The sequence below is a fragment of the Bos taurus genome, chromosome 21, assembly GCF_002263795.3.
Source record: "Bos taurus isolate L1 Dominette 01449 registration number 42190680 breed Hereford chromosome 21, ARS-UCD2.0, whole genome shotgun sequence".
In the NCBI taxonomy this organism is placed as follows: Eukaryota; Metazoa; Chordata; class Mammalia; order Artiodactyla; family Bovidae; genus Bos; species Bos taurus.
Genome location: NC_037348.1, coordinates 57,869,409 through 57,887,433, shown reverse-complemented (window position 1 = coordinate 57,887,433; position 18,025 = coordinate 57,869,409). Strand labels below are relative to the sequence as shown.

Genomic DNA, 18,025 nt, shown 5'->3' with positions numbered 1-18,025 from the left:
TCTTAGTTTTCTCATCTGTAAAATGGGAATTATAATATTACCTTCTTCAAGAATATTATCAAAATTAAGCACAGAGCTTGGTACATAATAAATTTCAAAAATGTTAGCATTATGTTTTGTTTTTAATTATCTACCAGGTGTCAGGTGCTATAGCATCAGAGATAAAGGGAGGTCACTACCCCAGAGAAGCGCTCAGTCTGACAGAGGAGTCAGACAAGTATGTCAGAAATGTAAACTAAATTAGTATGAGAATTTAATGCTATTACAGAGAGAAACACAGGACATTGTGGAAAATTTCAGGTAGGAGGAACACCTAACTTTTGACTTAGGCTTTGGGGAATGGGCTCAAGGTAGGCTTTTGAAAGAGGCAATATCTCAGCTGATTCTAAAAGAATGTGGAGGACTTAGGAAGGAAAAATTCAGAGACTCAGGGTGGTTAAGTGGTTTGTCCAAAGTGACTTTTCTACTTAAATGCCCAAGTTGGGGTCTCAAGCCAATCTGATTTCAAAGTCCGTTTTTCATATCTTTGTAAACTTGAAAAGTTTAAACATATGATGTTATCTTTCTCTTTCTTTCCTCTGCCAATATCCTGGTTTTAGTAGGACTGTGACACATTCTTTTAAATAACCACTTTTTCTCTTAATTTGCCACCAAGCACATCTACCAGATTGCCTTTGCTGTCATGTTGACTCATACTACTCAACTCTACTCCACTGCCTGCTTTAAAACAGCAGAAGTCCTCCATTGGCTACTGGGCGAGGCCTGTCCTCCTCAGCTTGGCATTCAAGACACTGTAAAATGAGAACTGTCCAGGACTTCCATATTTCCCACTTTTCATGAGCTCATATTCATGCCTCTGGTGTCATTTACATGCAGATATCACTTTATAAGGATGCCATTTTAAGGTTTAGATTAAATAAATTAATCTTCAGTCTTTAGATTTAATTACTCTCTTACAACTGAGTGCTCATGCGCGTGGGCCACACACACACTTACTCTGTTATTTCTAAAAATGATTTTATCATTATGACCAAAGAGCTTGGATGTCATCCTTCTTTAGTTCCATACCCAGCATAAGGGTTCTTGGTTATTGTTGTTTAGTTGCTAAGTCATGTCTGACTCTTGTGACCCCATGAACTGTGGCCCACCAGGCTCCTCTGTGCATAAGATTTCCCAAGCAAGAACACTGGAGTAAGTTGCCATTTCCTTCTCCAGGGGATCTTCCTGACCCAGGGATCGAACCCATGTCTCCTGAACTGGCAGGTGGATTTTTACCGCTGAGCCACCAGGGAAGTCCAAGGGTTCTTGGTACTCTACCCATAATGTGATGAGCTAACCTCTGCTCCTACATTTTTCTGGAGGGATCTTTTTTCTAGAGGGATCCTCTTTTTTGAGGAGAGGCAAGGAGAACAGTTCTGATTGTTAGAAATTTCTTAATAGTGAGTCAGAATCTCTTCTTTTACCATCCATTTGTTTCCCAGGACTTGCCCTTGGAACCACAGGTAATTGGTCTTTTTTTTTTTTTCTGCCTCATGAGGTTCAAGATTCTATCAGACGTTGAAAGATAGCTCTTACATCTCTCCTTGGGTTTCTCTTACATAAATCAATAATAATATTGTTTGTTTAGACCTTTTTTCATTAACAGGTCTCAAACTCTTCACTGTACTTTTGCCCGCCTCTGAGAATCCTAGAGTTTTGCCATTGCCGGTCTAAAACCACAGAGCTTAGAACAGAACACAGCATCCGACAGGACAGCAGTGCAGCATTGTTCCTTCATTATGACTCTTTGCTTGTGTCTTAAAAGCCTGTGATTGGTTTAGCTTTATAGTAACCATTTCACATTTTGCATTCATTCAGTTAATATACCCAGATACTATCTTTACATAATGGTTGTAGTTAAGCTAGCTGTTCTTGTCATCTACTCTGTAGTTGACTCTCTTTAAATACAGAACTTAAGATTTTGTTAGTTAGATTTCACCTTCATTTTGATCCATCTTTTTAGCTAATTTTGACCATTTTATCCAGTGTATTTTAAACTGTGTTTCCCAGCTTTAGGTTATCTCAAGACTTTGAAGCCTACTTTCCAGCTTGATGAACATCAGAGAAGTAGAGACTTTCCACTCCATCTCAGGAGTTGACCAGTGCTTCTTACACATGGTTCTGTTAGCCACTGGTCTGTCACCCCTCCACATCTTTTTGTCTTACCTTCAAAGATCTAATTTGTACATTCAGCAAATTTTTATTCAGTGCCTACCATGTGGAAGAAGATACCAGTGATAAAGTGAAGACAGCGGTCCCCATCTTCTGAACTAACAATCTAGAGACATCATGAAGTGTTCTGTTAAATGCTTTACAGAGATTAGCTTACACAGTTCTCTATGATACTCGGTTTCTCTGTTGTCATATCAAAAGGGGAGGATGCATTACTTTTTACAAACTCTATATTGGCTCCTAATGATCATACATCACCTGAAAATGGGAATCATTATCTTTCTCTTTTCACAGGTTCACAAGAACCTTGAGCTTGGAAAGTCTGCAGAGTTCATTGCTGACCTTTCTACCTTTTATTGTATCTTTTAAACCTCCGAGCTCATTAGAGAGCAGCCTGTTTAGCCACATTTGTGGTGGTGGCAGTGGCATCTAATCCCCCCATTATTGGGATTCTTTTTGTATTTTAAACTTAGCTGTGAAGAATGTCTGTCCAACTTTAGCCATTTTCCCTTACAGTCTTTGTCACTCCAATCTCTTTGTGTTTTATCTTTGTATTTTGAAACTATTTTTTCTAAGGAATATAGCTGACTATCCTCAGATGCTTTTCTTCTCCTCTTAAAGCACTTAAAGTGCCATAGTCACTTTCTCCAGGATCCTGGTCCTTTTCACTTAAACCATGTATTTCTTTTTAGTTCAACAAATGAACAAAAAACTGTAGTACTCTAAGGGATGAAACTATCAACGATGCAATGTGTTGGTTTTTTACTAGAATAATACCAAGAACAGATATCCTCATAGTTCCTAGAAGACAGCCCACCCATACCCCTAAGTGTGGGTTCACTTATCCGTCAGGTGTCATCCAAACCTCAACTTGCCAGTTCCCACAGCTGGATCATCCGTGCCTATTCTTCCTTCTTTCCCCGCTGGTCTAGTGCTCTCTGCTGTGTCCTGTACAGATTTTGAGTTGCACATAGATGTTTATTTTCTTAAACAATTATGAGGATTCCTGCCTTTTTATGTAGATCTTTGTGGAACAGCAGATTCCCTGCAGTTGTCAAAATCTATAATGGTTACCAGTTGCTACCCCATCCCATCAAGTCTTGGTGACTTCCATGAGATTTTATTATCTCTGTCTTCTTTTTTCCTATTGCTACTTTTAAGATTGGTGTCTAACACACTAATGTTCAATAATATTTATGATTAATCTCAAGAAGTATTTGCCTTCTCTTTTAGGCTGTGAGGATATCATTGCTGAAAGCATCTCATTAGATACCTTAATTGCCATCCTCAAGTGGAGCTCTCATCCATATGGCTCTAAGTGGGTGCACCGACAAGCTTTACATTTCCTCTGTGAGGAATTTTCCCAGGTCATGACTTCGGATGTTTTTTATGAACTCAGCAAAGACCATCTGCTTACTGCTATCCAGTCTGACTACCTGCAGGTAATCATGTATACGCTCTCGAATTCACTGTCGTTCGTATGTGCACCAGGAAGCCCGTCTGTCCTCCGTTACTCCCCCACCCAGGGAGGTCAGCCCACCCAGGAATGCCTGCTTCATATTTGTGCAGCCCGAGGTGTCTAGGGCTCTGGGCCCTTTGTGCTCACTGCCACCATCACTGAGCAGTGTGAACCAGCCCCAGTCCTAACCAGCGATTCCCCAAAGGGGTTGTGGCAGTAGGCAAGGTCAGAAGCATATCCCAATGGTGATTCTCTTGGCTTCTGTTAATAGTAGATTCACTACAACAGTTTCTTTTATTTTTGGTAAAGTATCAGAAGATATTTAGACTTAAGCAGCACAAAATAAGAACAACATTCAATTTCTGACCTATTCGGACATTTCTTAAAACTCAGTGTATGAGTCCTCCTGAAGTATAATAATGTTTTCAAGTACTTATTTTTAGTCAGAAATATGTTTAAACAAATTCTTGTATTCTTATATATCATTTATAATTAAGTAATTTAAACTAACAGTATATTTAAAATAAGTTAAAAAAATACTTTGAGGTAGAGTTTATTCGATTTTTTTTTTCTTTCTTTTTTGCATTGGCTGTATGACTTTTATACTGGTAACTATACAGCAGTTTTAATGTTAAGAAGTTATAAACTCATTAAACCATATCCTATTTCTTTGTATTTGTACTAGAAAAATTATGAAATGCTTTCATCTCAGTCAGCAGTGCAGTGAAGAGTTAAATAATCCACTTAGCATCTGTATTTTTCCTTCATACGTTGCTTTGATTGTAGTACATATGTTGTCATAATTGGCTTTGATCTGTTTAGGATTTGTTTTCATTAACCTTATTATTTCACTGTCCTGTTGCAGACCTGATAGGAGTTAGGATTTGTCAGTTCAGTTTCCACCTCAGTCCGTCTCTGCCATCATGAAGCTTCCATAAGCCTCTTATCCTTATCCATCAGAGGGCAGACAGAATGAAAACCGCAATCACAGAAAACTAACCAATCTGATCACATGAACCACAGCCACAGCCTTGTATAATTCAGTGAAACTATGAGCCATGCCATGTAGGGCCACCCAAGATGGTCATGGTGGAGAGTTCTGACAAAACAAGGTCCCCTAGAGAAGGGAATGGCAAACCACTTCAGTAGTCTTGCTTTGAGAACCCCATGAACAGTATGAAAAGGCAAAAAGATAGGATACTGAAAGATGAACTCTCCTGGTTGGTAGGTACCCAGTATGCTACTGGAGATCAGTGGAGAAATAACTCCAGAAAGAATGAAGAGACAGAGCCAAAGCAAAAACAACACCTAGTTGTGGATGTGACGGGTGATGGAAGTAAAGTCCAATGCTGTAAAGAACAATATTGCATAGGAACCTGAAATGTTCATCAATCAAGGTCCATCAATCAAGGCAAATTGGAAGTGGTGAAACAGGAGATGGCAAGAGTGAACATTGACATTTTAGGAATCAGCAAACTAAAATGGACTGGAATGGGTGAACTTAACTCAGAATATCATTGTATCTACTACTGTGGGCAAGAATCCCTTAGAAGAAATGGAGTAGCCATCATGGTCAACAAAAGAGTCTGAAATGCAGTGTTTTGATGCAGTCTCAAAAATGACAGAATGATCTCTCTTCGTTTTCAAGGCAAACCTTTCAATATCACAGTAATCCAAGTCTATGCCCCGACCAGTAATGCTGAAAAAGCTGAAGTTGAACGGTTCTATGAAGACCTGCAAGACCTTTTAGAACTAATACCCAAAAAAGATGTCCTTTTCATTATAGGGGACTGTAATACAAAAGTAGGAAGTCAAGAAACACCTGGAGTAACAGGTAAATTTGGCTTTGGAGTACAAAACGAAGCAGGTCAAAGGCTAACAGAGTTTTGCCGAGAGAATGCACTGGTCATAGCAAACACCTTTTTCCAGCAACACAAGAGAAGACTGTGCACATGGACATCACCAGATGGTCAACACCAAAATCAGATTGATTATATTCTTTGCAGCCAAAGATGGAGAAGCTCTATGCAGTCAGCAAAAACAAGACCGGGAGCTGATTATGGCTGAGATCCTGAACTCCTTATTGCCAAATTCAGACTTAAATTGAAGAAAGTAGGGAAAACCACTGGACCATTCAGGTATGACCTAAATCAAATCCCTTACAGTTATACAGTGGAAGTGACAAATAGATTCAAGAGATTACACCTGATAGAGTGCCTGAAGAAGTATGGACGGAGGTTTGTGACATTGTACAGGAGGCAGTGATCAAGACCATCCCCAAGAAAAAGAAATGCAAAAAGGCAAAATGGCTGTTTGAGGAGGTATTACAAATAGCTGAGAAAAGAAAAGATCCAAAAGGCAAAGGAGAAAAGGAAAGATGTACCCATTTGAATGCAGAGTTCTAAAGAATAGCAAGGAGAAATAAGAAAGCCTTCTTCAGTGATCAGTGTAAAGAAATAGAGGAAAACACTAGAATGGGAAAGACCAAAGATCTCTTCAAGAGAATTAGAGATTCTTCAAGGGAATATTTCATGTAAAGATGGGCACAATTAAGGACAGAAAAGGTATGGACCTAACAGAAGCAGAAGATATTAAGAAGAGGTGGCAAGAATACACAGAAGAACAACACAAAAAAGATCTTCATGACCCAGATAACCATGATGGTGTAATCACTCACCTAGAGCCAGACATCCTGGAATGCGAAGTCAAGTGGGCCTTAGGAAGCATCACTATGAACAAAGCTAGTGGAGGTGATGGAATTCCAGTTGAGCTATTTTAAATCCTAAAAGATGATGCTGTGAAAGTGCTTCACTCAGTATGCCAGCAAATTTGGAAAACTCAGCAGTGGCCACAGAACTGGAAAAGGTCTGTTTTCATTCCAATCCCAAAGAAAAGCAATGCCACAGAATGTTCAAACTACCGCACAATTGCACTCATCTCACATGCTAGCAAAGTAATGCTCAAAATTCTCCAAGCCAGGCTTCAACAGTATGTGAACCGTGAACTTCCAGATGTTCAAGCTGGATTTAGAAAAGGCAGAGGAACCAGGGACCAAATTGTCGACATCTGTTGGACCATCAAAAAAGCAAGAGAGTTCCAGAAAACATCTTATTTCTTCTTTATTGCCTATGCCAAATCTCTTGACTGTGTGGATCACAACAAACTGTGGAAAATTCTGAAAGAGATGGGAATACCAGACCACCTTACCTGCCTCCTGAGAAATCTGTATGCAGGTCAAGAAGCAACAGTTACAACTGGACATGGAACAATGGACTGATTCCAAATTGGGTAAGGAGTACGTCAAGGCTGTTTGTTGTCATTCTGCTTATTTAACTTGTATGCAGAGTACCTCATGAGAAATGCTGGGCTGGATGAAGCACAAGCTGGAATCAAGACTGCCAGGAGAAATATCAATAACCTCAGATATGTAGATGACACCACCCTTATGGGAGAAAGCAAAGAGAAACTAAAGAGCTTTTTGATTAAGCTGAAAGACGAGAATGAAAAAGCTGGCTGAAAACTCAACATTCAGAAAACTAAGATCATGACATCCAGTCCCATCACTGTATGGCAAATAGATGGGGAAACAGTGAGAGACTTTATTTTTGGGTGGGGAGGGGGCTCCAAAATGACTGCAGATGGTGATTGCAGGCATGAAATTAAAAGACTCTTGCTCCTTGGAAGAGAAGTTATAACCAACCTAGACAGCATATTAAAAAGCAGAGACATGACTTTGCCAACAGAGGTCCATCTAATCAAGCTATGGTTTTTCCAGTAGTCATGTATGTTTGCGAGAGTTGGACTATAAAGAAAGCTTAGTGCCGAAGAATTGATGCTTTTGAACTGTGGTGTTGGGGAGAAGACTCTTGAGAGTCCTTTGGACTGCAAGGAGATCCAGCCAGTCCATCCTAAAGGAAATCAGTCCGAATATTCATTGAAAGGACTGATGCTGATGCTGGGAAATATTGAAGGCGGGAGAAGGGCACAACAGACGATGAGTTGGCCCATGGGGTCGCAAAGAGTCGGACGCAACTGAGGGACTGAACTGAACTGGATGATTGTTTAGAATCTTTGCATTTCTTCTTGGAATGTAAAAAACTTGGAGAGCAACCTGGATTATGCCCTAAGATTTTAAATGCAGTACAAAGAAATGAGAAGCACATTGCCATTTCACAGACTATGCCTGAGGGGTCCTTCACCAATCAGTAGCATACTTCGTGGAGATCATAGTGTCTTCTGCCAAGACAAGTTGCCATACTTGTTTTTTTCTGCTCCTCCAGGAGACAGCAGTCACACTGTATCTTTACACTTTTACTTTCATGTATTTATCTCCATCTTGTCCCCAAAAGAATTTAAGGCAGCTGTATAGAAACCATATAGTAAGGTAAATTTAAAACAGGGAAAGAAAACAGTTTAAAAAACAAATAAAGATGAAAATAAGAGTAAAAATTTAATTTGAGCCAAGAGTGAGGTTACTGGACCAAATGTATATAATTGGGTCTGTGTATTTGCTTCCTGGTATACCACAGGTTTAGGTCAGACATTTGAAACAGCCAGTGTAAAGAGTGAAACGTGGCATGTTGCACATTGTATGTACTTTATGACATCAGAAGAGTCTTTAATGAGATTAATGTCTATCTGTTTGCACTAAAATAAATATAAACTTTTTTATTATAGGCAAGTGAACAAGATATCCTTAAATATCTGATTAAATGGGGTGAGCATCAGTTAATGAAGAGAATAGCAGACAGAGGTAAGCTCAGAAAACTAGCTTGAAACTGTAAGTTTTTCCCAAAAGTTACTAAAGTGTATGCTGCACATCAGTCTTGACACTTACCACTGTTGCCTGGTGAAAATAGAAATATTTAAATCAGTAAAATCCTTTAGTGGAAAGGGTATACTTGGTTAGAAATAAACATATCAGAAAGTTTAATTTTGCACTTTAAACTGTAGCTCTTAGTATTCTCTTTCTGTGTGTTTAATAATGTATGTTGAATCATTTATAAAAGTATTAAAGTGCAGTTTTTCAATTAATGAGTAAAGTGTTACAAAGGCATGTTGTTGATGAAAATATTTTAGAATTAGGTGGTAGTGATAAGTGCATAGCATTCTAAATGTACTAAAAACCACTACATTGTACACTCTAAAATGGTTAAAATGGTAAATTTTATGTTATGTGAATGTTGCTCGAGAAAAAAAAAATATATGACTACCAAAGGGAAGCATGTTTGTTGTTTATTTGAATTTTTTGTGAAAGGTAAAGGAGAAATGATACTTTTGCATGGCCTCCAAGTAGGGGATACTGCAGAAGAGACGCAAGCACCACGTGTCGCTCGTGGTCTTAACTGTGGGAGCTTGTGCTTATGTAGCAATCTTACATCTATATCTAGGGTGAGCCCACACACCTGTGTGACTTCATATAATTTTGTGTTTGTCTATATAGTGAACCCAAATCAAAATATTTTAATTTAAAAAATTAAATGCGGGTTTCCCTTTCCTCTCATTTTTGACAGCTTTATATAGATAAATTTACATACCATAAAGTTTATGTTTGAAGTGTTCAAGTCAGTGTTTTTTAGTATACTTAGAGTTGTTCTTCTCACATTTTAAAATATTTTTAAAAAGTAAAGCTGAACCTGCCTTCAAATCATTTTATAGTGTGCCTTTAATATACTGCTGCCAGACTCTAGGAAACAAAAGCAGTCCTCCTATCTTAATTCTAATTTAATCTGTGGCCTGCAGTTTCAGGCCTTTAATCGAAGCCTTTCACAGTTTCAGATTTGAAATTTTTTAAATACAAAAACCACTACTGTTAATTTGGGACATTTTTGAAATGCCAGTATGCAGCCTATGCTGCTGTTTTACAGATTCTAAATTTGCAAATTCACCTACTTGCTAAAATTTATTTATGATCCCCAAATCAGTACTCATGACACTTTTAATCATTTGCAGAGATGCACAGAATGCCATACGTTTCCAGCTTATGGTAGAGCAAAGTGATACTCTGCCATCTTCAATGTTCAAACAAGTGTCCTTTTCATAGTCTTTTTAGTGCTGTGTTTTTTACATCTGAATGGGATTTTCTGGTAAACCCACTGTCTAAGATAGCCTCCAAATGTAATACTATTAATATTGTCTAGTGTTCCTAAGTCCAAGAGGGCTATGATGTGCCTTACGGAGAAAATATGTGTTAGATAAGCATTGTTCAGGTGCATGAGTTACAGTGCTGTTGGCTGTGAGCTCATTGTTAAAGAATCAACAATATATACTAACAAGGTGTCCCTAAACAGAAACATACATAAAACAAGGCTTTGTCCTCATTGGCTGACAAAAGTATTGTGACCAGAGGCTCAAAGGAACCTAACTGTGTGTTTCCTTTAGAAGCAGTGGTTCAGTATTCACTAATTGTTGTGGTGGCTTTATAGAACAATACCACCCCAGTGCATATAGTGCTCCATAATCATCAAAGGCTTGTTTATTGATGTAAAGCTGGTGATGATATGCCATATTTATTCTGGGCAGATAATGAACATCCTTGATAAAATTTCCATTGTTTCATGGTTTTCTGGCTGGGTTAGAATGGGAGGCTCTTCCACAGAGATGAGAAGGACACTGCACAAACCAGACTGCACCTTTGTCTCAGTCACTTTCACGGATAAGGTTTCTGCCCTTACCTGATACATATCTGGGGGTTTCATGTAATATTACGTTTGAAAACAGGACACCACTACTTTGAGAAAAAATTTCTTTTGAAAAGAAATTCAATTTGATTCAATTGAATCAAAAAGATTCAATATACATATTGAATCCAAAGCATAACAAGGCAAGAACAAAAACCCTTTTCCACACACTGGCAACAATTTTAATAAGCCTCTCAAAAAACAATATCTCTTTATCACATTATTTAAGGGAAAATATCAGTTTACCTGTAGTGTTTGTGGGGAAAATCCAGCATTTATATTTTGAATGATAAAGATCTTATTTTTAAGCAAAAAAAATATATATATATAGCCCCCTAGTTTAAAGATATGATTAAAAATTCCTCAAATATGTTGTTTTCCTTCCCACCTCACTTTCAAAAACCATATATATACTTCAAATCTTCCTCTTCCACTAAAACCCCATGAAAAAAACATTATTCTCTGCTCTGGACAGTGGAATATATTACACATGAACTTTTATGCATTAATATTTCTGTCGAAATTTAGACTCATAAAATTCTTAAAGTTAAATAGAGTGTACATTAGGTTTTGCTGCTTTAAGGTATCAGGTGATATAATTTTAGATACTCATTAAATTCCTATTAAATCTATATAGTAGCCTAATGAGCATACTCATAACTTACAGTTACCAGAAATAACATTTGTTCTGTATTACCCTTATTGTAAGTTGTATTAAAATAAAAAAAACTAGCCCCAAAAGTGAGGAACATTAAGAAAAAGACTTTGATCAAACTAGATTTTAATAGATTGTTTTTCTCCTTTGAGTTAGTATGCAGAAAAGAATTGTGTCTTCTTTAATGCAGAACAATTGTAAAGAATGTTACCGCACTATTGACACTATGCTTTTTCTTTGTCCAAGAATATCTATTAGGGAAACTTCTTAAGCCATAAAAGTAATTTATGTATAGCACTTTTTAGAGCAGGTAAATTTAGTATAGAAGATTACTGAAAGTATACTTAGAGAAAAAAGAGAGCCTTTCTCTGGAAATTTGAATTTGGGTGGAGACTTCTCATTTTCCGTTTCTGTCATAGAGCCAAACTTACTGAGTGGCACTGCTCACAGTGTGAACAAGAGAGGTGTGAAAAGACGGGACCTGGACATCGAAGAGCTTAGAGAGATCCTTTCCTCTCTCTTACCTTTTGTGCGAATTGAACACATCTTGCCTATAAACAGTGAAGTCCTAAGTGATGCAGTAAGTATCTTTCTTCATTTATCCCTTTCATGAAAATAATATGTCTTTTTTTTTAATCCTTGTAAATAATTTCTCCTAATGGAGTATCGTGAGACTAAACTCCATGAAGACACAGATGTCTGTTTTGTACTGTGTTAGGTCCCCAGTATCTGGCACATGGCACAAATAAATATTTGGTGGATGAGACTTGAGTTGGGTGTATCAGTCTTACTTTTGCAAAAATATAGTCTCTAAATGGAGTTAATCCAGCAATTGATCAGTGTAGATCAAGTAGTCCTCATTTTAAATGGAAAGAGTAGAAGTTACTTTGGAGACTTTCTTAAGAATAGCAGTAAATCAGAGAGCAAGAGAGGAAGAGATTGGTTCAGTGTAAAAGGGGTAAATGAATCCTGTAATTGTGTTTCAGGTAAAAATTAATGGAGCTGATTGATCATGTTACTTTCACAGTTTTTATGTGAATTTTTTTAGACTATAAGAATTGCTCCAATTAATGGTTGACAGCCTGGAGGAGGAAATGGCAACCCACTCCAGTATTCTTGCTTGGAGAATTCCATGGATGGTGAAGCCTGGTGGGCTGCAGTCCATGGGGTCGCAAAGAGTCAAACACAACTGAACGACTTTCACTACTACTATGGTTGGGAAAAATACTCTTCACAGATTGGTTTATAACTTTAATAAGATACTGTAAACGTAATAGTTTTTTCCAACTGCACAGAAACATTGTAAAAGTCATCTAGAAAAAAACTGATAAGAATTTTTTTAGTTCTAAAAGAAAAATAAGGAGTGATAATAAAGGGCCAGCTTAAAACAAAATATTAAAAAAACTAAGATCATGGCATCTGCCCCCATTACTTCATGGCAAATAGAAGGGGAAAAGGTGGAAGTAGTGACAGATTTCCTCTTCTTGGGCTCCAAAATCACTGCTGATGGTGACTGCAGCCATGAAATCAGAAGACAGTTGCTTCTTGACAGTAAAACTATGAAAAACCTAGACAGTATATTGAAAAGCAGAGATATTACTGTGCTGGGAAAGGTCTATATAGTCAAGGCTATGATCTTCCCAGTGGTCACATACACTTGTGAGAGCTGGACAGTAAAGAAGGCTGAGCGCCAAAGAATTGATGCCTTTGAACTGTGGTGCTGGAGAAGACTCCTGAGAGTCCCTTGGATAGCAAGGAAATCAAACCAGTCAATCTTAAGGGAAATCAACCCTGAATACTCATGGGAAGGACTGATACTGAAGCTGAAGCTCCAGTATTTTGGTCATCTGATGCAAACAGCTGACTCATTGTAAAAGTCCCTGATGCTGGGAAAGATTGTGGGCAGAGGAAGAAGAGGGTGTCAGAGGATGAGATGGCTGGATAGCATCACCAATGCAATGAAGATGAACTTGGGCAAACTTCAGGAGATGATGAGGGACAGGGAAGCCTGGCATTTTGCAGTCCATGGGGGTCACAAAAATGTCAGACATGATTGGGTAACCGAACAACAACTCTTCCATAATGTAAAATATATTTTAAAACTCTTTTAAGAGTCAGTCTGTGATGCTAGCATAATAGAGAAGACAAAACAGCCCAGAAGAAGAGGCTAATTAATATAAGAATTAAACATATAATAAGCAAGCTATCACAAACCATGCTAAAGTAAGCCATCAGTTGGGGAGGGAAGAAATGTGCTTTAAGTTAAATCCTCATTTCACTTGCACACAAAATTCATCCCTATTAGATCGAAGAATTAAATATTAAGTTGAAACATGGAAAAACTAGAAGAAAACAAATATTTATGGAACCTCTGATTAAAAGGATGTTCAGTGTCGCTAGTAAGCACATATAAAGTAAAGAAAGCAAAATAAGACAAAAAGTTACCACTTTTTTACCTATTAGGTCACTAATTTTTGAAATAATATTACTGGTCTGATGGGGAAGTGTACCTGGTACATTGGTAGCATTATCGTTAAGTATATTTGGAAATAACCTAAATGTCCAATAACAGGGGAAGTAAGTTATAGCATAACTATTTGACAGAGTATTTTGCTGTCCTAAAAAAAATATGTACTTTTATATATTCTAAAATTTATTTAGGTAAAAATTTATCTAAAAAAGATTGGGAGGAAATACATCTACAGTACTACACTTACAACAAATTAGAGTTAGGATTTTTTTTGCCTATTTTCAAAATATGTCTAATGCTATATTTTATTAGTTAAACATAATTTTAATGCACCAATGAGATGTTTATTATATTTAACAAGAATAATACTAGAAACAGTATTTGGTTTCATTTAAAATCTGGGACTAAAACCAGATACAGTTTGGTTCAGAAAAATACTTTAGAACTTTTGTTTAATAGATTTAGAAAATATATAGCTGTGTTGTTAATATCCTATGCTTAACACATAATAAATAAAGTGAAACTTGCTCAGTCACGTCTGACTCTTTGCAAGCCCATGGACTATACAGTCCATGAAATTCTCTAGGCCAGAATACTGGAGTGGGGAGCCTTTCCCTTCTCCAGGGGATCTTCCCAACTCAGGAACTGAAGCCAGGTCTCCCATATTGCCAGGCAGATTCTTTACCAGCTGAACCACAAGGGAAGCCCAAGAATACTGGAGTGGGCTATCCCTTATCCAGCGGATCTTCCCGACCCAGGTATCGAACTGGGGTCTCCTGCATTGCTGGCAGATTCTTTACCAACTGAGTTATCAGGGAATCCCAACACATAATAAGTCCCCAGTAAAAGTTTACTAATATTGGTTGTTAGCCATAGTGCTCATGTAGTATATGTTAAGCACTGTGCCAGGTGCCTTTTATCTTCCTCACCGTCATTTCCTCCTCACAGCCACCTCATGGGCTAAAGTACTTGATTTATATTCTCCTGGCATAGATGTTGGAGAAGGCAATGGCACCCCACTCCAGTACTCTTGCCTGGAAAATCCCATGGATGGAGGAGCCTGGTAGGCTGCAGTCCATGGGGTCGTGAAGAGTTGGACACGACTGAGCGACTTCAATTTCAGTTTTCACTTTGATGCATTGGAGAAGGAAATGGCAACCCACTCCAGTGTTCTTGCCTGGAAAATCCCAGGGAAAGTGAGACTGGTAGGCTGCTGTCTATGGGGTCACACAGAGTTGGACATGACTGAAGCGACTTAGCAGCAGCAGCAGCAGCAGCATAGATGTGGAAGCAACAGGACCACCGCATTTAGTTAGTCCTGCAGTGTCCCATCTCCAGGGCTAATTCAGGGTCCTTAAGGTGAGGCCCAGGTAAGAGAAGATGTCCATGGCCCCCTGGCTGTCGAATGGAGAGTTAAGGTTTGAGCCAAGTTCTTTCCTTAGAGCCCCTGCCCCTGTCACTGTGCAGACTGGCTATCTTCGTACTATAGATACAGGCCCAAGAATGTGCTTGTTTTGTCTTGTGGAGGATAGATTGGGGGAGGAATCAATTCCTAGATGAGTAAGGGAAAAAATCGGTTCTATTTTAGAGTTCTGAAAGTTAGCCTGACTCATATTTTTAATTAATATAACTCTTGTTTTTAAAATATCATTTCTCTATTTAAAGAAAAATGGAAAGTTGTACCTTTTTATGGCTTTCCGAATCCTTTAAACACTTTTAAACATTCAAAGTATGTGTAAGTTTCATGTGCATTCCTAAGTTCATATTTAAATGGTGAAGTTTGAACATGTTGACTTATAGGTATAATTATTTTTATCTTAGTAATATTGTGCTACACAAATGTCTGTTTCTCTAAAAAATAATTTATTTTTCAAGATGAAAAGAGGCTTGATTAGTACTCCTCCATCAGATATGCTTCCTACAACAGAAGGTGGAAAGTCAAATGCCTGGTTACGGCAAAAAAATGCTGGAATCTATGTTCGTCCTCGGCTGTTCTCTCCCTACGTAGAAGAAGCGAAGGTAAGATATTAAACTACTTTATTATGAACTATAAACACAAAGATATCTATTGTAGTATCATTTAAATATTTGGAAATAGCCTAATAAGGAAAGTGAAAGTAAATTCTGCTTTGACTTCTCACCAGAGTAGTTTAATTATGTTTAATGTTTAATTATCAAGCATGTTTTTATATTTATAACTTAAATCATATTAAGTTGTATTTTACATTTTTCTCATCTTAGTTTTTCTTGCAAACTGTTAGCTTGGAAAAAACTTCTTCATTTTACTGAAATGGTCATCAGTATGTTGCTATCTTCAGGGTGGGAAAAATGTTTGAAAGAAGACTGCAAACATATTTTCTTCCTTTTGTAAACTAAAGAAATGCCATGACTTCCTATAACATATTTCTGTAGTGGGTGACTGTTGGAAATTGTATTTAGCGTTCAAAAAAGTGTACAAGCTAAAACAAAATTTCAGGCCTATTAAATTAAAAGCTGACATTATATTATATTGTATTGCCATTTATAACATAACTCGCCAAGTAAATATGATAAATACTGCAGTATAAAATACTGCAGTTTTATTAGACGTGTTCAGCCGAGGCGCTTCGGTGTGACCTTTTGAGAAACTGACAGTCTTTGAAAGTCAGAAATCACCTTTAAGCTTAATGAAATGAATTAACAGGCAAAATAATGTGTTTGGATATAGAAACATAGTTACCTTAAAAGTTTTCTCCCTTTTATTTGTTGGAGTCAGTTCACTTCAGTTCAGTCGCTCAGTCGTGTCTGACTCTTTGCCACCCCATGAACTGCAGCACGCCAGGCCACCCTGTCCATCACCAACTCCCGGAGTTCACTCAGACTCACATCCATCTCGTCAGTGATGCCATCCAGCCATCTCATCCTCTGTCGTCCCCTTCTCTTCCTGCCCCCAATCCCTCCCAGCATCAGAGTCTTTTCCAATGAGTCAACTCTCTGCATGAGGTGGCCAAAGTACTGGAGTTTCAGCTTCAGCATCATTCCCTCCAAAGAAATCCCAGGGCTGATCTCCTTCAGAATGGATTTGTTGGAGTATCCCTAGTTTAAAATACATATATGAAAGGATTTGTGAGAGATTTATTGATGAGGTTGATAATCTACCCCTTATTGAGTAATTCACACTTTGAAAGTGAAAGTTGCTCAGTGTCCGACTCGGTAGCCTGCCTGACTTCTCTGTCCATGAAATTCTCCAGGCAAGAATACTGGAATGGGTGGCGAGGATCTTCCTAACCCAGGAATCAACAGGGGTCTCCTGCATTGCAGGCAGATTCTTTACCACCTGGGAAGCAATTGACACTTTAAATAATTGTGAAACGGTGAGGTGGGCAGGGGAGGCAGAATGGTTGGGTCAGGTCTTTCTGAAATAAGTCCAGTGCCTAAAGTCACTCGAGCAGGTGAGGCCTCTGTGGAAGGTTGAGTCTAGTGCTAAAAGGTCCATAATAAACTAGATCTCCCCTCCTTTGTGCTGTCTCAAAGTACAGCAGCCGCAAGCTGACCAGACAGCCCTCCTGTACCCGTGCATACGTGGGTAAATGCCCACAGTAAATGCAGAGAATGGTTTTACATTATGCCATTTTGACCGTTCTGCAGTTTGCTGAAGTGGATTCATCTGAAGCTTATTTAACAAGTGTTTATGTGTAGGTCTGTTGAATTTAATATCAGTCTTTAATATTTTATATCTTGAGCATTTCTTATTGGCTAGGATATTTAGTCCATATTTACATTGTTTTCTTTACTGTGACTTTATGTATAATTTCACTTCTGATTAATTTTATATCCCTTCTTCAAATTTCAAATACTCCTGTTAAAAGCATACTTTTCAGAAAATGATTATTTCTTTTCAAAGATGCTCCAGAAGACTCCTTTAAACATTGAAGAGGTAGGGAAAAAATTAAAGAGGTTAGAGTACTGTCTCCGTTTACCACTAATTTTAGGCTGTATACACTGCAAACAGTAAATTAATTCCCTTTTTATGTGATGATGGCAGTAATCTTTCTCTAAATGTGATGTAACAAAGGTGTAAGGTTGACTAACTCTGTTAATACTGAATTGTTTTCAGTCAGTGCTAGACGAGATGATGGTGGAACAAACAGACCTTGTGCGTTTGCGAATGGTTAGAATGTCCAACGTGCCAGACACGCTTTACATGGTCAGCAATGCCGTGCCTCAGTGCTGCCACATGATCAGCCACCAGCAGATCAGCAGCAACCAGTCGAGCCCTCCTTCAGTGGTAGCAAACGAAATCCCAGGTAAGGCGGTTAACCTTGTGAATAGTCTGATCATATTCTGTAACCCCTCTATGCATGCTGATTCTTTCCACCTTCCAATACCCTTTATGCATTGTTCTCATTAAAGACGAAATTCTTATAAGCTAAGTTTTTTGTTTTGTATTTTGTTTTACAGTAACAAATGTGTGCAGTTTTTCAGTTTAGCTCAGGGTTTCTCAGCCTTGGCCCTGTTGAGCATTAGGGTTGGATAGTTCTCTGTTATGGAGGCTGTCCTTTGCTTTGTAG

The 18,025-nt window shown here is 38.1% G+C and overlaps 1 protein-coding gene across 2 annotated transcripts in view; it reads left to right on the top strand.

Annotated features, from left to right (window-relative positions):
• Positions 1 to 18,025, top strand: part of BTBD7 (BTB domain containing 7) — an 89,055-nt gene that overhangs the window by 59,585 nt on the left and 11,445 nt on the right. For both annotated transcript variants that reach the window (XM_059879350.1, XM_010817306.4), the window contains 5 exons: positions 3,445 to 3,653; positions 8,348 to 8,423; positions 11,425 to 11,585; positions 15,351 to 15,494; positions 17,572 to 17,761. In XM_059879350.1, coding sequence (XP_059735333.1) covers positions 3,445 to 3,653; positions 8,348 to 8,423; positions 11,425 to 11,585; positions 15,351 to 15,494; positions 17,572 to 17,761 — 780 coding nt within the window. The remainder of the gene's footprint in view (positions 1 to 3,444; positions 3,654 to 8,347; positions 8,424 to 11,424; positions 11,586 to 15,350; positions 15,495 to 17,571; positions 17,762 to 18,025) is intronic.